General features: G+C 45.3%; 1 protein-coding gene and 3 non-coding genes across 4 annotated transcripts; all 4 read left to right on the forward strand.

Annotated features, from left to right (window-relative positions):
- Positions 1-773: 773 nt before the first annotated feature.
- Positions 774-5249, forward strand: Rpsa (ribosomal protein SA). Its single transcript, XM_008849425.2, has 7 exons — positions 774-879; positions 1643-1809; positions 2544-2662; positions 3813-4058; positions 4435-4563; positions 4651-4816; positions 5087-5249. Exons 2-7 carry the CDS (start codon positions 1677-1679, stop codon positions 5179-5181), a joined length of 888 nt encoding a protein of 295 aa, XP_008847647.1. The 5' UTR covers positions 774-879; positions 1643-1676; the 3' UTR covers positions 5182-5249.
- LOC115067056 lies at positions 2255-2405 on the forward strand. Its single transcript, XR_003846493.1, has one exon. It is a non-coding gene; the product is annotated as a small nucleolar RNA SNORA62/SNORA6 family (small nucleolar RNA).
- On the forward strand, positions 2739-2941 carry LOC115067055. The gene has a single exon (XR_003846492.1). It is a non-coding gene; the product is annotated as a small nucleolar RNA SNORA73 family (small nucleolar RNA).
- LOC115067057 lies at positions 4100-4246 on the forward strand. Its single transcript, XR_003846494.1, has one exon. It is a non-coding gene; the product is annotated as a small nucleolar RNA SNORA62/SNORA6 family (small nucleolar RNA).
- Positions 5250-22874: the final 17625 nt, after the last annotated feature.

Consider the following 22874-nt stretch of genomic DNA (forward strand, 5'->3'; position numbering starts at 1 on the left):
TCGTCCTACTTTTTTTTTTTTTCTTTTTTTTCTTTCTTTTCTTGCTCTTTTCGAGACAGCCTCTCCGTGTAATGGAGCTGGCCTGGAACCCACTTATGTAGACCAGGCTGGCCTTGAACTCAGAGATCCGCCTGCCTCCTGAGTGCTGGGATTAAAGGCATGCGCCACCACGCCTGGCTTTTTTAAAACAGTATTTTATTACTTCACTATTTTTAAATTTTATGTGCATGAGTTTATTGCCTGCATGTGTGTATAAGTGCACCCGTGTCATACAACTTTTTTTTCTCTTAATTGCCCTCAATCTGTACTACGGGACATTTCACCTTAAAATGCTGCACAGTATTTTATTGGATAGCGTGAACTTTTATTAATTAGCTGCAGTTCTTTCTTCTACCAAAAAACATCTCCCACCCACTAAATTGCGCATGGGTAAATCGTCCTCCCAAAGACCACGTGGCAGTCCTCCAGGGTGTTTGCTGAACAGAGGCTTGATTGCAACAAAGCTTCCTACAACTAAAACAAGTTTACGAGCGGTGGGGTTACAACTCTCCCACCCCCTGGCCAGATTCCTGCAAGCGTCTTCCACAGGAATGACGGTGCGGGACACACCCGCCACCGCTCGACAACGTAGCGACTTCAGATTGCTTCTGGCCATCTTCCGCTCCTGGCACAGCACCCCTTGTTCCCCGGGTCTGCGCATGCGCCGGAGGCCGCCCTCCGGAAGGAAAGCGCGGCAGGGCATAGTACCTCCCCTGGCTCCGCCCTCCTTCCGTTCGGCCTTCTTTGCCATTGGCTGTCGCAGCGGTATATAGTACGTCATTTCCGGCCGCCGGTCCTTTGCGCGCTGCTCAGGGAGGGGTCCATACGGCTTTGTTCTTGGTGAGTGTCCCATGGGGTCCACAGCCCTTCCCGACAGCGCGGGATTGCGCTTCCCGGCCCCTGGGCGGACACGGTGTGCCCGGGGCCGGTTTGCTCCGCGCTCGGCGCCGTTTCCCTGCCGGGGGCACCACGTGGTGGCTCCGGGCCCCAGGCTCCCTGAGGGCCCGGTCGGACTAAGGCCGCGCTGCAGTGGGGCGCGGGCGGGTGCAGAGCGCGCGGCCGGCCCTCCCGGCGCTACAGTTCCTTGTGTTTAGCTAAGCCTGTTCTGGAGTTAGGTTTTGAGCGAGGTGTTGGGGAAGTACTAGAGAGTGCTCAGAGAGCCGATCGCAGAGCTGCCAGTGTGCTCAAACATGGCTTCCCTTGCAGAACTCTTACCTGTGCTCATAACTTGAGTCCTGTGCTCCTGAAGAAGCGCTATAACAGTTTTTTGTGTTCACTACTTACTGTCCACCCTGCTTTCCCCCGTGGAGGTTTTGTGGTTTTTCTTGCTTTTTTAAAGCCATGGTCTCCCTGTAGCCCAGGTTGGCCTTGATCTCACAGAGATCTACCTGCCTCCCGAGTGCTGGGATTACTCTGGAGGATTTGATAGAGTTCTGTAGCACAAGGTATCTACCTGCCAAAGTACACTATCTTAACCAATTCCCACCTTGAAAACCGAGTGGCTGATACTGACGGAGAGGTGAAGTCGGTGGAGGAGCAAGAGTCCACGTCTCTGCTAAACTCATTGCAGTGGAAATAACTAGACAAACTCTTGCTTTCCCAGATTCCCGTCGTAACTTAAAGGGAAACTTAACACAATGTCCGGAGCCCTTGATGTCCTGCAAATGAAGGAAGAGGATGTCCTCAAATTCCTTGCAGCAGGAACCCACTTGGGTGGCACCAACCTTGACTTCCAGATGGAACAGTACATCTACAAGAGGAAAAGTGATGGTCAGTTACTGCTTTGCTCTTTTGTTCTTTTAGCTGTAAGTACAACTTTGCACTTCTGGTGGGTTTTGATGTCTAGGCCCTGGTGGAAGAACATCAGAGTTGTTAGGTTGTGGGACGTGTAGGGTTATGAAGGATGTGGAAGACATAGGGTAACTTTGTAGTACTTCCTAGGAGGTATTCTGTGTTGTAGGTATCATAGATGGGGGTTTATTGGAAAGTAGGATAAGACTTTAGATTGGCAGGATGGGTTGTGCCAAGAGTGGAAGGCATTAAGTTAATGAGGCACTTCAGCTTAGAAGCAGTCACTTGATTTGGAGATGGGAGACTGTTTAAAGCCTTCGAATCTTGCTGTAAACCAGCTGTAGGATGGATCTGGTCTCTAGCTATAAGGAAGAGTGGCAAGAGGCCAGGAGGTAGGTAAGAATTTGGAGAAGGTGGAATTGAGGTTGCACATTATTAAAGCTCAGGGTGGAGGCCAGCCTTGGCCAGTGAACTTCTGAGTGTCGGAAGTGTGCTACATTAATTGCAGGATTTTCGCTAACACCAGTAGAGCATGCCTCGATGACTGGAGTTTGGTAGTGATCGCTGCCACATGCACCTTACTGTCCAGAAGAATGCCAGCTCAAGTGTTGCAGAACCATCTGGGGGACTTATCTCAAGTGTTGGAATCTGCTAGCTTGCTTGAGGCCTTGGTTCAGTTCTAATCCTCTCCAAAAATACTCACTCTCACCTAGGTATCTACATCATAAATCTGAAGAGGACTTGGGAAAAGCTGCTATTGGCAGCTCGTGCCATAGTTGCCATTGAAAACCCTGCTGATGTCAGCGTCATCTCCTCCCGGAACACTGGCCAGGTTTGTAGAACAAGGCTTGCTTTTGTGGAAATGCAGGAAAACAGGCATTTGGGGATATATTGAAAAGGAGGAGAATGCAACGTGGATACCCCGGGAGGTTACTCTCCCTGGGCTCTGTCCTAGTGGCATAGGGGAGCATAGGCTCTGCCCCATGATGTACAGTCCTTTTCCACGACGTTGGAGATGAAGCTGGGCTTCAAGTCTGCGCCTGCATATTCCTATGGCTTCTCAGAGTCCTATGGACAATGACTGAGGAGACAAACCATGCAGGAAACAGTCCTAGATCACTCATTCTGGGGTAGGTTAGGGCTAGTGTTTGAGAAGAAAGTTTGTTTTTCTCACTGATGTCAATTACAAAATACCTCAGATTTCCTTTGAGCCCTGGCTTTTTAAGACTGCCAAGATGAATCTTAGGATAAAGCCTATCTTTTTCCCCCCATTGTATTTTGATAATATTTCTGATGAGAAAACTGATATTTTGTTAAATAGGTTGGCTTTTGAGAGTCCTAGAAAGTATTTACCCTAGCAAGATTTTCCTTTTCTAATGCTGATGGGTGAATGTGTTTCATGGCTTCCCCAAAGTGGACCTGCTTCTTGGAGTGTGGTACAGGATGGGAGATGGTGGTAACTATTGCTGCAGACTGAGCTGAAGGCCCACTATTGTTTGTTTCAGCAGAAATGTATTGATTGGGTGAGGCAGTGCTGCTTGGTTACTTGGATATAGCAGACAGGGTCATGTCTTTTGAAGGGATGTAAAAAGTAATCTCTACAGTAGGAAAAGGGTGGGTAAGGCTGGTATGTGATTGCTTTCCATTGGGTAGCTGTGATGAAGCTTGACCAGAAACCAGAGATGCTTGTTAGGTGCCAGTCTATGTTCTGGAGGCATGTGAGAAACTTACAGAAGTTACTGGTGACCCTCTTGGTAGTTAAGAAAGCTCATGAAATGAGCCTGGTTCCTCTGACGAAGTGATGAGATTGGGGCATATAAGTGCTTTTCAGTTAACCAGAAGAGTGTACTAAAGATGTTAACATTCTATGTTTGAGGGGGGCACTTGATAGGTTGCATCATGTGACAAGAGTGTGGGTGTCAGCATACTGTTTTATGAAACCATCTTTGAAATGTTGACTTGATAAATTTGTTCCTTCAAAGCGAGCTGTTCTGAAGTTTGCTGCTGCCACTGGAGCCACTCCAATTGCTGGCCGCTTCACTCCTGGGACCTTCACTAACCAGATTCAAGCAGCCTTCAGGGAGCCACGTCTTCTGGTGGTGACTGACCCCAGGGCTGACCACCAGCCCCTCACAGAAGCGTCTTATGTTAACCTGCCTACCATCGCTCTGTGTAACACAGATTCTCCTCTGCGCTATGTAGACATCGCCATCCCATGCAACAATAAGGTACTACTCTGGTCTAATGAATGCTGTAAACTTCCTGTTCCTGTGCACATTGTTAGAGCTTGGAGTTGAGGTCACAAACTGGCCAATGAACTCACAAGTGTAGGTAGTGTGCTACATGAGTGGCAAGTTTTCGCTAACACTCTACTCTGGCCTGTGAGTGGAGTTTGATAGTAACCTTTGCTACAAGTACAAATGCATGCAGAAGTTCACAGGGATGAGAACCCTTTGAAAGTGGGCTTGTGCTTCAGAATGAATTGTTTAAGGGTATTTTGAAACAAAGATCAAAGGATGTGGGGCAGGTAAGGTGAATAGGGACAGGCTTGGGTTTTTTTCAGGACTGGCCAGGTATGCTGTTGAATAACCTTCACTCTTGTAGGGAGCTCACTCAGTGGGTTTGATGTGGTGGATGCTGGCCCGGGAAGTTCTGCGCATGCGTGGTACCATTTCCCGTGAGCACCCATGGGAGGTCATGCCTGATCTCTACTTCTATAGAGACCCTGAAGAGGTAAGCTTTCTCTACAGAATGTGGCCACTAAGTGAATGGAACACCCTGGTGTGGTTGCTTACAAGCTTCCCCCCACCCCTTTATCAGATTGAGAAAGAAGAGCAAGCTGCTGCTGAAAAGGCTGTGACCAAGGAGGAATTTCAGGGTGAATGGACTGCACCGGCTCCTGAGTTCACTGCAGCTCAGCCAGAGGTGGCAGACTGGTCTGAAGGCGTGCAAGTGCCCTCTGTACCTATCCAGCAGTTCCCTACTGGTATGTACCAAGACAAGGGCATCAGGGAACGTGAAAATTCTGCTCTCGCCTTGATGTCTGGAGAGTGAACTAACACAGCAGTGTGTTATCTGTGTTAGTGTGCCACAGACAGCTGCATGCAGTTCAGTGGGGATGCCTGTGGGATGATCGTGGTCTTTGTGTTGTGAATCTGAAAGGATGCAGTCTGTGTCTGACAGGTTTTGTTGAGGTGGGGACAGTAGGTAGCAACCTGTCCCCAGACTGATGCCTTTTTTGGTATTTTCCTGACAGAAGACTGGAGTGCCCAGCCAGCCACTGAGGACTGGTCTGCAGCCCCCACTGCTCAGGCCACTGAGTGGGTTGGAACAACCACTGAGTGGTCGTGAGCTGTGCTGCAGTCACCTGAGCAGGATGGAAAGAAGGTAGATGGAAAATAAAATGTTTCTAAAAGCTGTGTCTCTAGGAGGTGTTTTTTTTCCTACTAGACTAAGTACTTGGAATTTGTATCTGCGATCTCTGTCTAAGGCACTGTGCATTATAGATAACTGATGGAAATAGGTGGAAATGCTCACACATGCACAGGTCCTGGGCTACTCATCCAAGGTTCTGTTGTGTCTTAGTTTGTGTTGGTGGGTACTATAAATTGCTCCTGGGCTTTGGGAGAGTTTTGTGTAAAATAAAGCAGTACTACAATTGGTCTGTTTTAAATGTTGCTAGATCCTTTTGACCAGTTTCACAATATGCTTAGTGCCTCTGGAAAGACTATGGGATAGATTAGATTTACCTTTGTTTTTTTGTGGCAGGGTCCCTGATGTATACCCTAGGCTGGCTCGAAGGCTTGCCTGGGCTGGGGGTCGAAGGTGTGTACCAGCCAGATCCAAGTTTTAAGGATCAAGATGGTTTACGTTCATATTGTCTTTGGGGAATCAGCAAAATGTGACAGGCACCTCCCAGGCAGAGTCCTTGCCAGTGGCTCTAGGCTAGGTTAAGGATTAGATCACCAGTTCTGTAGCAGCACATCTGGACCTGTCTGCCTCTGTTGTGCGCTTCTGGGAGTTTGCAGTGTGACCAGTACTCACCCTGGTCTTCAGTTGCCAGCCCCAGAAGGGATGCCAGGCAGCACTGGAGAGAGATCCTGGAGATGTTACCCAGGCCAAATTGTAAAGATTGAGCTTCCCCTGGGCCTAACTTAAAACATGGAAGTTGCTCTGGTTGTCACTAGCTACCTCATCTGTGAGATCTAGCAGCTACCCTTATAACTGCAGAGCCAGTACACCTTGCATGGCCTTTGAATAGCCATCTTAAAGACTAGCAAAGATTGGAAGTTTTAGTGTGCTACCTGTGAGGACATCAGATACCCTGGGAGCACAGGCAGTTGGGATCTCCCTGACCTGGGTTCTGTGAAAAGCAGCAAGTGCTCTAAACCACTGAGCCAGTCAAGGGTAGGCAATCAAACCTTGTCATGCGCAGTGAGGTGTTCCTATCTGGTGTTTACTTCAAGCTTTGCTGGATATGACAGCCTTTATTGGGGTGTCACCCAGCTGCTTAACACATCTTTCCTCTTTGGTGTTCCCAGTCTTGTGTCTTTCCCCTGTGATCCTCTCCCTAGCATGAGTCTAAGGTGATGTAGAGGCCAGTTTCCCTTACTGCACTTGACTGGCCCAGGTGAGCCACCTGTCTCCTTTCTCAGTCATGTCTCTGTCCACACAGGAGCAGGTCTTCAAAGAATGTTCATTCAGTTCCCTTGGTTGTAAAAAGCTTGCTGTGAATATTTATACCCCTTAGATGTCACAGCTCGCAAGCTCTTGATAGCATGTCTTTGGGATTTGTCTAGACTGGATCCCCTGAAGGAACTCTTCACTTTTATTTCCCTTCTGGTTTTCTAACCCTTTTGAAAGATTCTGGCTGATAAGAGTTTTCTAATATATTCCAAATACAAAGGCAAATCAATCATTAGATAATTAAAATCTGCCTACTACAAAACTTGGCTCTTGGTGGTTACCAGGAATTTTGGAGAAAGTGTGAGGCAAAGCTTGTTTTTGAGAGCGAACTACATTACTGTGCTCCCAAGATCAGCTTGGGTGTGGGCCGGTTCTTGAGTGGATGGAATGGGTCTGAGCTGGGCCATATCCCAGCAGCAGAGAAACCCTCAGGATGAGCAAGTGGCCATAGTGTCAACCACTGACATTGTGATGGGAAGGGTGTGCTTTGGAATTGGACACTCATGGCATCACAGAAAATTGAAGTGTCTGGTTGAGAGAACTGTCATCAAATGGGGAGGATTGTGGTTCAAGGAGACTTAAGTATTTGGCAACTGGCTGGGTCCGAGTTTGCAGCAAAGGCCACACCGTTGGCATTAAAAGAATTTTATTATAAAATGCATCACACATGGCAGATGATTACAACAGACATTCATATATTTCATATATATTACAACAACAGGTTCACATATTAGTAAGAACCAAGCTAAAGCCTCCCTGTGTGACACATGCAGGTTATGAAAAGTCTTCAAGGGGCAGAGCCTCTGTGTTCTTTTGCCCTTCCTGGAGATCACAGAGGCTCTTGTGATGATTCTGTGGTTCACTGTGTTACCACCTAATCATACCACTTTCAAACTTGTCCGTTTTCCTGTTTCTGAACTCTGGGTGGAATCACACCAGTGTAGCTTCTTGCTGCTCTCCCTCCCCCATCAGAGTGCTGCTTATACCAGGTGGCCCTGCCCCCATACCATCCACCACAGTGGCCATTTGGGGGTGCGTTTGGGTCATTGCTAGTAGGTCACTTTGAGCACTTCTGATAGATCCTTGTACGAAGTCTCCTCTATCTTAACTCTGTACCAGACCAGATCATGGCAAATGGTTTCACACCCAAAGCCCTGCAAGAATGCAGAACAGCCCTGAGTGTTGTGTTGACATTTTCCTGCTACCTCTCAAAATGGCAGCAGGCAACCATACATAATTCCAGTGTCGGGATCGGATAGCCTCTTCTGGCCTCTATGGGTGCTGCATACACGTGGTGCACATAATATATATGCAGACACTCATACATATTAAAAAAACCCCTGCATCATCTGATCCTTGCTTTGGTAGGCTGCCTGCTCCAGCAGTCTGTCCCTGGGCTCCTCTCATACTTGCCTGTTTCCTAGAACTCTGTACTGTGGCATTGGGTAGAGCAATTTGTCCTGTATCTTGGCCTTGCCTTATGCTTTTAAAAACCAGTTCTAGTTTCACTATAAAGTCTGTTGGAATTGCACTATGATTTAGAATAACATTGAACAACAATATTGAGTTTTTCAATACACAGGCAATCTGTATTTTTCTCATTCCTGTATCCTTTGGTAAATTTTATAACTTTCTGTGGAGATTTTGTGTATCCTTTGGTAAATTTATTCATAGTATTTGAGACACTTTAAATTGCACCCTTTGCAGAAATAACATTTAAGGGTCCTGTTGGACCAGGTCAGCCCATGCTGTAGGTAACAGACACCCTGTGGGGCCTGGTGGTGCATGCCGGCAATCCCAGCACTAGGGAGGCTAAGGCAGGACATTCTCAAGTTCCAAGACAGCTGGGCTACACAGTGCAACCCTGCCTGTCTTCCTACCTCCCCACCCTCAAAACAGACATCCCATGCTGAACATAATAGTCCTCGTGGAGTTCCTGACATCCTATGTGCAAAACATCCCATTTGTGTAATAGATGCTGGTCTCATCACTTAGGAATAGCCCCTGGAGGATCCAGTCTTTGTTTTGCAAAGATATCCCATGCTGAACATAATAGTCCTCGTGGAGTTCCTGACACCCTATGTGCAAAACATCCCATTTGTGTAATAGATGCTGGTCTCTCATCACTTAGGAATAGCCCCTGGAGGATCCAGTCTTTGTTTTGCAAAGAATCTCAAGTAAAATTAAATATTTTATACCTGACAATATTAAGCACTTACTCTGGACCAAGTATTAACCTAAGCACGGGGACTACAGCAATGAATAGACCGAGCTTGTGACCTTGTGCAAGTGACATTCTGATCAGAAAGGCAGGTAAGTGACACAGAAACCCACGTGCTTATGACAACAGAAGTGAGGACGGTGGGTTTATGGAGAAAGGAAAGACGCTGGAGAGAATCAACTCAGAGCCGAGAAGAAGAGACTCTAGAAGAGTCTCAGACAAGCCCACCACCTGAACCTTCCCTGGGACTAGGACTTACAATGGAGGCCATGGTGTCTTGATCCTAAGCTTGGGGGTGGAGGTGGGGGGAGTAGAGACAGGCCTCCACTGCCAACCTATGCAAAACACCAAAGTTAGCTGTCTTCTCTCCTTCAGATCTGAAAATGAGTTGGGGACAGGGGAAAGGCTAAAACCACACAGCCACCTACCGGAATTCTGCCTGAAAGATGAAGACTCCCTTCTCCATGGGGAGCCACCTCAGCTCCTGACACCAGCAGGAGCTCCCAGAGGGGTTACTCAGCATGTCTCCAGTGGAAGGCTTTGCACCACCTCCTCCCTGACCCCTGTGCACCTGGTAGCACCTCTTCCATTTGTGACTTGCAAAAGAAAAAAGAGCCTTCAGCAAGGCCAGAAGGTCCTCCTAACCAGGCTTGCATGGGACTGCAGAGTCATCTGAGGAATGAATGGGATAGTTTAATACTTGTTTGAAAATCCTTATACGGGAATTTCTTCTATTAGTGTATCACTTCATAGCAGATATAATACGATCTGCTAAATTACATTTTCAAAACAGTATCTGTCAATACCCTGTTATTTTAGCAATTTGGACATGGATATAGGATTAGCACGATTTGAATTGCTGGAGAGGATTTTGATGAACTAGAAAGAAAACATATGAAGCCGACTACGGTGGCTAGTGCCTATAATTTCAGCACTTGGAAAGCTGAGGCAGGAGGATTGTTGTGATTTGGAGGCCCGCCTGGGCTAAGATGGCCCTGATAAAAAGCAATAAGAAATAAGTAAATAATCAATTACAGTACTCATAAAAACAGGGACGGGGCACAGAAAATACAAAAGAAGATACGCAGATGCTGGAGAGTCAAACAACCCTATTAGAGCTCCAGAGGGACAGAATGAGGAAAAGCAGTACCAGAGAGGCTTCCTAAAATTCTCACAGATCCACGTGATATAAGAATCCCGTTATGTTTGGAACAGAATCAGTTTTTACAAACTATCTATCCTCATCTGTGTTGTTAAAGAATCACAGAAATGTCCAGACCAAAAAGTTTCTTGAAAGCAGTCCAGGAGAAAAAGAGGGACTGGTAAGCACTCCCCAACAACAGTGATAGTTCAGAAGGATGCAGACACCAGTGGTCAACCCTGCTCTGTCCTCCAAGCACAAGACCGCAGGCTGCCAACAAACACAGTAAGGAAAAAGCCAGGTGGCTTTTTCAGCAGGAAGTGCTGGTTGGAAGCTCACCACTGACTCACCAAGGCCCAGTCTCCCTGCTTGCTTAGTAAAAGACACCCTGAGTTTTAACTGGGCACAGGTTAAAAAGCAATGCCTTATACGACAGCGGGAAAACCTTGCATGACACTGGAGGATGAAGCACAATTCAAACTTGTGACACTAACGGAATGGTAGGAAAGACCTGAAAGGACTGGCTTGTGTTGCCTCTTTCTTGGCAACTTTGAGCACAAGAGACAAGAAGCCGCTAAGAGACAGGAACTCCAGCCAGATCTAGCCAGCCTGCAGGCAGAAATGGAAAGACCCAGTCTTGTTTTTGAGTTCTGGTAGCATGCATTAAGGTAGTATTAAGGTTTATTTTCCATTGTAAACCTAACCATAAACAAGAAAAAGATGGACAAAATCAGAGTATAGTTAACAAAGATCTCTCATGGCCATGGGTGGGAATAGAGGTGAGCAGAATTTCATGTTATTTAGTGACACAGCATCTGCGTTATCGTATTTGGGGGAACGCACCAAGGAAAGGCATGCGCATCAGCCTTGAGGTGTGAACATGAGAATTCTAGTCAACAAAGTAAAAAGTGGCGGGGGTTCATCTGCAGTACTGCTGACAGTCACAGAGAATGCCGTCAGCAGTGAACTTTGGACAACAGAACATCAGAAAATCACTCCTAGCATGTGATTCCATCTGCAAAAAGTTCAAAAAGCAGGCAAAGGCAAGCCAGCGTCTTTAGAGAGCTATCCTTCTGTAGCAAGTGCCAGCCATAAACAAAATGTCTAATTTAGGGAATAAAAGCAAAGCAATATAAAATATTCAAAAACAGTGGACAGGAAGAGAACAAGGATATGTGAGACAAAGCAGGAAAGGTGTATTGCTCGCACAATCTGGAGAGAAACCAGTGTTGAAGACAAAGTATTGAAATGTCCTCTCCTTTTATACTGGGTGTAACCTGATTCTCCTCACTAATAAGCTATGGTGGCAGCGACACCACGTGACCTTTAAGGATAGAATATAAAGACGCCATCCCCTGTGGTCTGGGCCACTTGGGACTTTGGCCCCTCACAATGCTATCATCTTCCAGGGAGGAAGCCGAAGCAGCAGGGGAGAAAGCCACATGAAGGCTGGAATCCCAGTCTGCAGCCCCGACTCCGATGAACTGACAGGGAGCAGCCAGTACTAAACTGTTGGCTAAGGGAGCCTGCAAGTGAGCACACTGTACTGACAGTGGTTTGTTCAGTCTTGAGTTGGGTCATCTCATCTGATGACTCACATCGCAGATGGAAGTTGTTTCTGTTAAACTCTGTGCTTATGAGCTCAAGAAAGGGCTGCTGGAGTTTTCACGGATAATGCAATGGGTAGATTCTAGAGGCATTTTCTCTAATGAGAAATAAGATGTAGATGCCTACTATCACCAGCACTTTATATCATAGCAATAAACTTCGGCAGGCAGTGCAATTAGTCTGGCAAGAGTAACTAATTATACATACAACGTACCACCAACCAATTGCTTCCTTTAGAATTTACAATAAGTATTTCTCCATGGTATTATAGCTTTTAGAACTTATTAGCTAAAGAGCAAGGTAGTAAGTGGCTATAGTTATTTTTCCTATTTTTAACATTTAAAAGATTTAAAAAATATTTATTTTTTATTTTATGTGTATGAATGTATTGCCTGCATGCAGGTAAGTGCACCCGTGTCGTGCAATGCCCTCGGAGGACAGAAGAGGCCTGGAACTGGAGTTATGGACAGTTGTTAGCTGCCATGTGGGTGCTGGGATTCGAACTCTGGTCTTTGGCAAGAACAACAAGTGTTCTTAACCACTGAGCCGTCTCTCCAGCCCCTATTTTTAAGATTTTATAAAATGTCTACTGTTCTACACATGGCTGCCATGAGCATCCTAGTACTTAACTGCATCAAAAGGCAGGGAATATTTTTAAGACATTTTAAAAACGCCTAGACTTTTCCTGAATTGCATTTTAGTAGCAACAGAAAGAGACCACAGGTTCCACGTGGTCATCGCCAGTAATGACTATGAGTCTTGGTGTTCCTGTATTGTCTGTTCCTTCAACTGAGAAGAAGGTATAACCAGAGAACTGAAAGCAGCCACTGCTGAACTTGAATGCGGTGACTCTTTTGGAGTTTCTGCCCTACCATCTGCTGAGTAAGATCTACTCTTGGAAAGAACACAGGAACATATAGGGATCTTAAAGATCTGAAAGATATTTTGTGTATTGAAAATGATTTTTTCTTTTTATTTTTGAGGCAGAGTGCTTGCTCCTAAGTAGCTCAGACTGGCCTTGCAGTCCTTTCACCTCAGCCTCCCCAGTGATGGGGATTACAGCCCTGGGCCACTGTCACAGGCTGACTTAAAGATTTAGACAGATACCATTTTCAGATATTGGTACTTGTAGCCACAGTCAATGTTAGAATGTACTGCAGTCAGTATAGTGTTGTCAGACATACAGTTTACATATTTAAAGTAACGGTAGACAACTATTTCTAATTTTTTCCTAATGGAAAAAATGACATTTGCTAGAAGCTTTTCACCTTTTCTATTTGTTTTTTTTGCTTATTCATATCTTTTTTTTAAGTTCTAAAAAAAAAAAAAAGGCAACTACAGACTTCTTTGCTTTGAATATTCAAAATTATTCCTGAATAGTAAATAATCAGGAAGAGGCTGCAAGGCTTGGCAACATCAAGGACCCTCCTACCAGCAATAGTATCTTTGTAATCAAATGAAAAAGCCATTCCCTTCCATGTCTATTAGGGAACTAAACAAAAGAACAAGGCCAACTCATCGCACCACTTTGCTGTTCGGCAATTTGCCAACAATTTGCCATTTTGCTGTTAGGCTAAACCAGCCATGCATCCTTCACTAAACCATGAAAGAGCGTGGGGGTCTGACAGAGTTAGGAACTGGTCCTATCCTCCAGGAGCTACTCTCTAATTTGGAGAGAGACAATGCAGCAAGGTGTCTGTCAGGTGAAGGCAGGGGGAGGCAGCCAAACAACATTTTACATTGCCTGAGATTTAGAACAAGGCAAATGGACTCCAGGAATGAGACCACCTTCTCACAGAACTTCTAAGTTGGCTCCAGAGAAAATTCCCAGTGAGGAGTCCCAGCCTTGTCAGGATTTAGCCAGCCCCAAGGCATCATTGCTGTCTAAGCATAGGTTCTAACTTAAGGCCTAGCCATGAAACTTTCTGTCTACTCATGTTTCCCAAGACTTAGCTAGTATGACCAGCATTTGTAACGGCCAAGCGCATCTTAGGAGACAGCCTCCTACAGGTAACCACTAAGAACTCTGAGGGGAAAAAAATGTTACAAAAATGACCGGTGGAAAGTAGTGGGAAGAAAACAAGGGCAAGTCCCTTCCGGAGGGAAGTTACAGCTAGAAGAGGAAACTCAGTCCCAAAGCTTCTGTCTTTCACACTCTCTGTCCTGAGGCAGACCTCAGCCCATCTCAAGTAGGACAGCTAAAACTTGGCCAGAATCTGATGGCCTTCTAGTACCGGAAGTACCTAAATGAATTGGAGTCAGTTTCATTCAACTGTAAACCCTACTCTCAGGAAGTAAATATATTTCCTATTCCTATTTCTGCTGTTTTGCATTTCAATGAGGTGAACAGCAATGGCTGTTTAACCTAGTGCCGTAACTGAAGAGAAAGCAATACTGGGGACACTGGCAAAATATATCCAAACCAGAGAGTTAAGAAAAGCAGGGGCTGAATTTGACTCTGGACCCTTCACAGCTTCTACCTGTAGGCTCTGAGTTGGGCATGGTAAGGTGTACTTGAGGTTCACAAATGACATGGGTATGAAATGCAAAGACAGGCACCACCTGGGGCAGGCACACACTGCTGTCTTCCTTTCTCCTTCTCCCCAGGCTCTTGGAGCTCTCCCTAACTTCCTATTGTCCTTTCTCTGAGTTTGGGATTGCCGAGTAAAACTTAAGATTGTCTGTCCATGGGTAATGGTCCCATAAATATGGACCAGAGAGCCTTCAAATGTCATGAAATCTTAAGGCCCAAGTCATTGGTAGGATAAAGATGAAGCATAGAAAATTTAGTAGAACCAAGTAGCTTGGTCCCCATGCTTTGGTCATGCACACAGCGCCTGTGGAGCCTTCTGCACACTCACCCTTTGCCAGAATGGGGAGAGGAAGGTCAGGGAGTCCTCAGGCTGAGTTCTCTCCTAGGAGCTCACTTTCTGCAGGAATACAGGGTGTGAGAGGGCTGAGTTTATCCTCTGTAGGGCATGAATTCTGGAACTTTTTCTTCCCCCTGTAGAAAAGCAACTCAGGAGCAGCACTGAGGAGAGGAAATGCTTGTAAAATTGACTTCCCTCTAATTCCTGAACTCTAAGTCAGACATGAGAGGTCACTTCCCAAGGCCTCACTTTGTTCATGCAGCATCATTTTCAGACATCCGTGTTCCCTGTATCATGAGGATCACCCTGAGAAAGGTTGGTCCTATGGTCATGATGGTATCCTCCAGATTCTTAAGATGATCTCCTTTGGTCAAGGACTAGATGGTGTCAGGATACTGGAGCAATGCCTGTGGACAGAGAAAAAAATGTTCAAGAGCCTGGGAGGACAAAGCAAGAGCCTCACACTGCTCTCCCTGACTCCTGGCACTCACAGGGTACAGTCTTTGTAAAAGTTTCTCCAGGTGACTTTTATAAAAGGGGATCCATGCCAGGTGTGGTGATGCACACCTTTAATCCCAGCACTTGGGAGGCAGAGGCAGGCAGATCTCTGTGAGTTAGAGGTCAGCCTTGTCTCTAGCGAATCCAGGCCAGCTGTTACTACAGGGTGACCCTGTCTCAAAAAAAACACAAAAAGGGGGCAGGGGGTCCATGTTTTAACAAAGTTAGTTTGGCCAATGAGATGGTTCAGCAGGTAAAGGTGTCTGAGGACCTGAGTTCCATTTCCAGGACCTACATGGTGGAAGGAGAGAACCAACTCCTGTGAGTTATCCTCTGACCCTTACACATACATTTCACAATAAAAATGAAAAAATCAGGCAATTCCAGCATCACTCCAATACTAAAATCAGGTAAAGACACAACCAAAAAAGAAAACTATAGACCCATATCCTTAATGAGCATAGATGCAGAAATTCTCAACAAAGAACTTGCAAACTGCATACAAACACGCATCAAAAAGATCATCCATCATGATCAAGTGGGCTTTATCCCAGAGATGCAGGGTTGGTTCGATATACGTAAGTCAATAAATGTCATAACTCATATAAATGGGCTCAAAGACAAAAACCACATGGTCATCTCAATAGATGCAGAAAAGGCCTGACAAAATTCAGGATGCATTTATGTTCAAAGTCCTAGAGGGAATTGGACTGGAGGGAACATACCTCAACATAATTAAAGCCATATATAACAAACCCACAGCCAACATCATTCTAAATGGAGAAAAACTGGAAACATTCCCATTGAAATCAGGAACCAGACAAGGCTGTCCACTATCTCATTCCTTTTTAATATAGGGCTTGAAACTCTTGCTAGAGCAATAAGACGAGAGAAGAAAATTAACAGAGTACTAATTGGAAAAGAAGTTCTCAAATTATCCTGTTAGGCAGATGATAAGATACTATACCTAAGAGAGCCCCAAAATCCTACCAGAAAACTCCTAGAACTGATTAACACTTTCAGTAAAGTGGTAGGTTGCAAAATCTACAGAATTAGTAGCCTTTCTATACCAATAACAATCAGTTGGAGAAAGAATACAAAGAAATCCTCCCATTCACAATGGCCTCAAAAAATATATATCTTGGACTAAGCCTGCCCAAAGACATAAAAAAATACATCTTCCTGCCTTCTGCAGGAAGCAGAAGCCTCCCCCTTAAAAAGACCCCAGCTCACGGACCTGGGGCAGACATTTTCCCTCCCCAGAAGGGAACCTGTTCCATGTGTTCCTTTGCTAATAAACTGTATTCCGATGGTGTTTTATCTGTGTCCTGGTGCTTCCTCCTCTATCTGTTCATTCTCCAGCAACTTTTTATCTATCAAGCTGGAGTTACAGGCAGTTGTGTGTCACCTGATGTGGGTGCTGAGGACTGAACTGGGGCCCTCTTGGGTAGAGCCAGTGCTCTTCACGGCTGGGCCATCTCTCCAGCCCATAACTGACATATGTTTGTTCTTGTTGAGCAGTGTGTGTACGATGAACTTACTATGAATCACTACATTATGCTTTCTTATTCCTATTTTCCAGGTACCCTGCTGTAACTGTTTGGAGTTTCTCTTTGACCCAGTGTTTTTTTTTTTTTTTTTGGTGTTTTTGAGACAAGGTCTCCCTGTAGCCCCAACTGGCCTGGAACTCACTATGTAGACCAGGCTGACCTTGGACTCACAAAGATCCTCCTACCTCTGCCTTCCAAGTGCTGCTATCAGAGGCGTTGTGCTACCATATCTGGCTGCTTATTTTTATTTCATTGGCAATGTGTTTTTATATCCTTCATGAAATTTGTAAGTGCTTGAAATTTTCTTTGTGACATAAAACATGCTTGAGTTAGGAAAATATTATCTGAGAATTTGAAGGAAATATTTTAATTGGGGAACAGAGTTCCGAATGTATTTCATTGAATGAAATTAATTATAGGCTGGGCATGGTGACACATGACTATGCGCCTACCATTTGGGAGGCAGGAAGATTATTAATTTGAGGTCATTCTGGGCTACATAATAAAACCCGTCTAAAAAGTTGTATATTTACATAATAATGTCATACAAAAATGAATTAAACCATGTTAGTATTTTTTTTACTAGATCTTTCCTTGTATTATCCATGGACCATATATTTAGATGTTATCTTAATTTGGTGACTAAAGATGTTTATTCTTTTTGTAAGGTTTAAAAAAAAATAGGCTGGTAAAATGGCTCAGTGGGCAAAGGCACTTGCCACCAAGCCTGACGACCTGAGTTCAATTCCTAGGACCCATATGGTGGAAGGGGAGAACTGACTTTGAAAGTTGTCCTCTGACATCTACTCACATGCGCACATGCATGCACTCATACACACAAATAAATATGATTTAATTTAATTTAAAAATTGGGCCAGGTGTGGTGGTGCATGCCTTTAATCCCAGCATTCAGGAGGCATAGGCAAGTGGATCTCTGTGAGATTGTTATGGAAAAATCAGAGACCAATAGCCAAAGTCAGGTGAGGAGTTGGAGTTTAATAATTGTATATTAGCGGACTGCTCCATGGATCCTTCTGTAAGGGAGTCAGAGGACCCCTTCCAGTTTTGAGGGGCTTTTATAATCATATGTGGGGAAATGCAAACAAAAGGCAAAACAGCACAAGGTGACAATTAAGTAAAAAGTACATGTGATAATTAAGCAAGGTAACCTATGGCCACAAAGGTTACAGGAATGCGATAACTGGAAAACAAAGACTTCCATCCTGGGCAACCACAGGGGCAGGATGGGAGACTCCTGCTCACCTCCCCATACCTGTCTCTTAAGGGTTTTCCCTGCTCCAAAGTTCTTAATTACCATCACATTGCAAAAGCTTTCCACCTCCACAATAAGATGGAGGCCAGCCTGGTCTACATAGTAAGTTATAGGCCAGTTGGGGCTATAGGGGGACCCTGTCTCAAAAAGACAAAAATTATGTATATATGTGTGTGAGTTTGGATTAGTGTAGTTCTTAAGGAAACCAGAAGATGGTGTTGGATCTCCTGGAACTGGAGTTACAGGTGGTTGTGAGCTGCCCCATGTGGGTCCTGGAAATTGAACTGGGGTCCTCTGCAAGAGGAATACAGGCTTTTATCTGCTGAGCCATCTCTCCAGCCCTAACTGGGCTGTATTCTTACAACTCTGCCTTAACTAGAGAAGATTCTCACTTGCAGTATCCTGGGTAGAGCTGCAGAACTTTGTGTATGTGAAGTGACATATGACACCCACAGAAGAGAAATGCTGCACGTTTTCAGTGACAGGTGGAATCTAAACCAATGGAACTTTGAAAAACAGAAGGCAGAATGGCGCCCTCTATGGGCTGTGGTCAGGGAGCCGTGGAGATGAGGAGTTGTGTGATTTCACTGAGATCCGTTACACAGCATGCTGAATACAGTCAATGACAGTTTATTGGTGTCTTAGTTACTTTCTGTTGCTGTGATAAAAACACTGAGCAAAACCAACTTGGGTAGAAAACGGATTATTTGGTTTATAGCACTGTTCATCAAGGGAAGTCAAGGCAGGAACTCAGGGCAGGAACTTGGAGCACAGATCACGGTGTGCTGCTTACTGGTTTGCTTCTCGGGCCTGTGCTCAGCCCACTTTCTTATACAACACAGGACCACCTGCAAGGGTGGCACCACCTACAATGGGCCGGACCCTCCCACATCACTCAGCTATCAATAAAATGTCCCAGGGATACAGCCACAGGTCAGTCCAATGGAGGCAAATTTTCAACTGAGGTTCCTTCTACCCAGGTATGTCAAGTTGACAGCTAAAGCTATCTAGCACAATTGGACATTTCAGAACTGTTATGAAAGCAAATCTCAGATGCTCTTACACAAAATGTGACAAGTACTCAAGTGGTGGCTGTTAGCTTACTCCTTCTAGTTCTATTATTGAACATCACAAATCAGAGCATTCTATACTTCATAAATATGTGCAATTATTTGTTTATTGAGATGCATTATTTTAGCACAGGCTGGCCTTGAACTTGTAGCTCTCCTGTCTCAGCTTCCTGTGTACCACACCTCACTTGCTTTGTCTAATTCAACTACACAAGAGCTGTTTTTGTTACTTTTAAATATGTAATATTTATTTCCCACTTATTTAAAAAATTATATGAACCATTTGTGTGTGTGTGTGTGTGTGTGTGTGTGCTCGCATGCACAAACATATGTGCGTGTGTGTGCACAGGCCAGAGGACAACCTCAGATGTCATTCATCTGGTACTATCTACCTTGCTTTTTAAGACAGTTTCTCTCAGTGGCCTGGATCTCACTAAATAGGCTAAGTTATCTATTTAGCAAGAACTAGAAATGTTCCTGTCTCTCCTCCCCAGTAGTAGGATTATAGCTGTGCACCACTATGCCCAGCTTCTTTTTAGAATTTTATTTTTTGTGTACCAATATATTGCCTGCATGTATGTAAGTGCACCAGTGTTGTGTAATGCCCACAGAGGCCAGAAAAGGGCACTGGATCCCCTGGACTTGGAGTTATAGATGGTTATGAGCCTCCATGTGGGTGCTAGGAGCCCAACCTGGGTCCCCTGCAAGAGCAGCCAGTGCTCTTAATCTCTGGCCATCTCTCCAGCCCCCAATCCCAACCCCAGCTTCTTTACTGAAGTGAGTCCTTGTGCTTACAAGGCAAGCACTTTACCAACTGGGCTGTCATCTCACCCATGAATCACTTTTTTCATACTAAGGTCCTAGTAAATGGTATATCGTTTCTTTCTTCATCAGCTTCAGGTAATTTTAGGGTTTTATTAAAAATAGACATGTGTGGGGCCATGAGCAGGCAGAGCTGCCTGGAAGTGTCCAGTATGTGGACAGCTGCAAGCTCAGAGCTCTGGGTACTGAGGCAAGCCAGATGGTGGAGACCAGGGACCAAAGGTGTTTCCAGGTACAGCAGAAGGATGCTGGTAGTGCTCAGGGCTGTCTCTGCTGCTCCAAACCACAGGCTGTGGGTGGTGTTCACTGTGGCTCCTGACAGCTGAAGTATCGGTGGTGGAAGTATATAAGAAATCTTCATGGTACATGGGAAGCAAGTCCAAGTCTCCAAACTCAGCTGGGGTTTGACCTCTGTCTCTGGAGCTACCAGGTAGAGGGGACTGACACCCTTGTGCTGTTTTTTTCCCTACTTTCAAGGGCAAGTGTACCTTGGGAATTATCTACCACGTAAACAGAGAATCAGCCAGGCTGGAGACCTTGACCAGAAAGACACATCAATCAACATAGGAAATACTGAAACAGCAGTAGAAAGGGCCAGTCTGAAGATGAGGGTCAACAGGGTTTTTGACATCACAGTTCAGGTGCCATTGTGTATAAACCATATGTTTCCTATGTTGCTCCTGGAGTCGGGAGGGAGGCTCTGTAAGACTCTGAGGTAGCAAACAAACTTACAAATCTAAGGAAGTTCCTGAAACTTAGAAGATTCATAAGGCCCCTCTGTAAGTTTATGTGGGTAGTGACCATTGCTGGGCTGAGGAGACTGACAGACTGATTTACTGTAGGTTGTGCAGGGAGCTCCAGGGTGCGGGTTTGGGGAGTTGTCACCCATGCTGGGATGATGATGAAGCAGCTTTTGAGTCACCCATACTCTTGTAGGTAACCTCTCACCTATGCTCCTGTAAGTCACCCCAATAAGCTCACTGGTTCGCTAAGCTGTAGTTGGATGGGATTATTTCTTAGGTTTGTTGCCAGTGCCCTATCTGGGGCGTTTGTTCACACCTTCCCAGGAAAAGCCACACAGTAGCCACACCGCCCAGTTTTGTTCAGTGCTTAGGTTGAACCAGAGTTTCATGCATGCTAGCTAGGCAAGCACTTTAGCAACATCCCAGCCATGTGGGCTTTTTTTAGTGTACCAATTGAGAACAATAGAACACAGAAATTCTTGGACAAATAATAAACTGGAAAGGACACAGGGAACACAGACATAAATGGTGTAGTCCAGGCACTGGATGATTCCTTATCTCTGCAAGCACATCACTCACCGGACACCTGCTTGTGGGCCTTGGTAGAGTGTGGGGACTGTTTTGGTTAACACCATGGCCTCCAATGACCAGAAGGATGCTGCGGATGAAATCTAGGACCATCCCATTCCATCTTCATCCCCTGAGCCAGTGATGCCCTTCAGCTGTTGTTCTGACTTGTTCCGGTCACCAGAGGGCAGTGCAGTGCAGTGGTTGTCAACACAGAGCCAGCCAGACCTAGACTAAAATTTTATTTCCAGCTGGCTCAGTGGCACATGGCTGTAATCCTAGTTGAGGCAGAAGGTCTGTTTTAACTTTGTTTCTGTTGCTGTGATAAAATGCCCTGACTAAAGTAACTTAGGGGATGAAGGGGTTTATTTGGTTTATAATTCCAGGTTACAGCCCGTTATTGCAGGGCAACCACAAAGGCAGGTGGTTAAGACAGTTGGTCCCATCACATCCACATAAAGCAAACTAGGACAGAGGCCCAGCTTCCTCCTCTGTGTACTTTGCCTGCCTCAGTTTTCATTCTTAGGATTGCAGGCATGCCCCATGGGCCACTTGAAACACTTGGTATTTTATGCAGGAAGAAGAGGGAAGGACAGGGCAAAAAGCAGCCTGCAAGCTGGTTCATTCCCTTAAAGCATGTCCTAAAGGCTAACTGTGGACTCTCCTGGCACACACTGGCCTTAATCTGTCCAGGGAAAGCTCAAAAGGGTGGGATGCCTGTGCAGCTCAGCACCCGGCAGTCGGTTGCTGGAGGGGCTCTGTGGACAAGACAAGCAGGTAAAGGTGGGAGGGGGCATAGGTAGTTTCCAAAGCACTGTTCTTCCCTGGTAGCCCAGGGTATTTCAAATGCTCTGTCTCAGCCTCCTGAAACACCTTTGGTGAGACTGCTGCATCCACAGCAAGGCCCTGGAGAGATACATGTGTACCAATTTTCTATATGGTTCTCTGAGGAAACCCAAGTTGATTGAGGGGTTCAGTAAGTTATTTTCTGTTAGTTACTTTCTGGTTGCTGCAATAAAATATCCTGACAATACCCTCAGTTTTCGTTCTTAGGATTGCAGGCATGCCCCGTGGGGTCACTTGAAACACTTGGTATTTTATACAGGAAGGAGAGGGAAGGACAGGGCAAAAAGCGGCCTGCAAGCTGATTCATTTCCTTAAGGCATGTCCTAAAGGCTCACTGTGGAGTTCCCTGGCACACCTGGTCTTCATCTGTCCAGGGAAAGCTCAAAAGCAACTTGAGTGGTTTTTTTGGCTCAGAGTTTGAGGACTCATGGAGGAGAAGGCATAGCAGCAGGAGCTTGAAGCCGTTGGTCACACTGCATCTGCGGTCAGAAAGCAGAGGGAGACCAATGCTCCTGCTCAGCTCACTTCCTCACTTTTTAAAATGCAGTCCAGGATCCCAGCCTGTGGGATGGTGCTGCCCACAGTGGGTGTGGCTCCCACCTCAAGTGACCTAATCAAGATAATTTTTCAGAGGGCAGGTCAAGATAACTGTCAACTTGATAAGTTCACAATTTATTAATCAACACATAATTTCCTTCCTCCCTCCCTCCCTCCCTCCCTCCCTTTCCTTTTCACTCCTCTTTCCCTCCTTTCTCCCTTCATTCTTCCTCCCTTTATTTTCTTATTACATAGCTTACTCTGGCTCGGAGCTCACAGTCCTCCTCCCCCAGCCTTCCCAAGTGCTGGGATTACAGGTAGGTATCACCATGTCCAGCAAAGAAGTGATTTCCTATTTTAAAAAGAAGAGTAATGCTCTCGTGAAATCCTTCCCTTAATTTCTATAATTTGTTTATGAGATTCTTAAGCATTCTTGACTCAAGGAACTCTGGGAGTATCTATAATTCTTCACAAACTCAAAAGAAATAATTGATAGTTCTTTTAAATAAAGTAGGCCTTAATAAATATTGGTATTCTAACAACACAGCAGTGATTTGAAAATTTGATGCGCAGAAATTGAAAGAACAATAGTGTTTTCATTTAATTAAAAAA

The sequence above is a fragment of the Nannospalax galili genome, unplaced genomic scaffold, assembly GCF_000622305.1.
Source record: "Nannospalax galili isolate Female #2095 unplaced genomic scaffold, S.galili_v1.0 scaffold443, whole genome shotgun sequence".
In the NCBI taxonomy this organism is placed as follows: Eukaryota; Metazoa; Chordata; class Mammalia; order Rodentia; family Spalacidae; genus Nannospalax; species Nannospalax galili.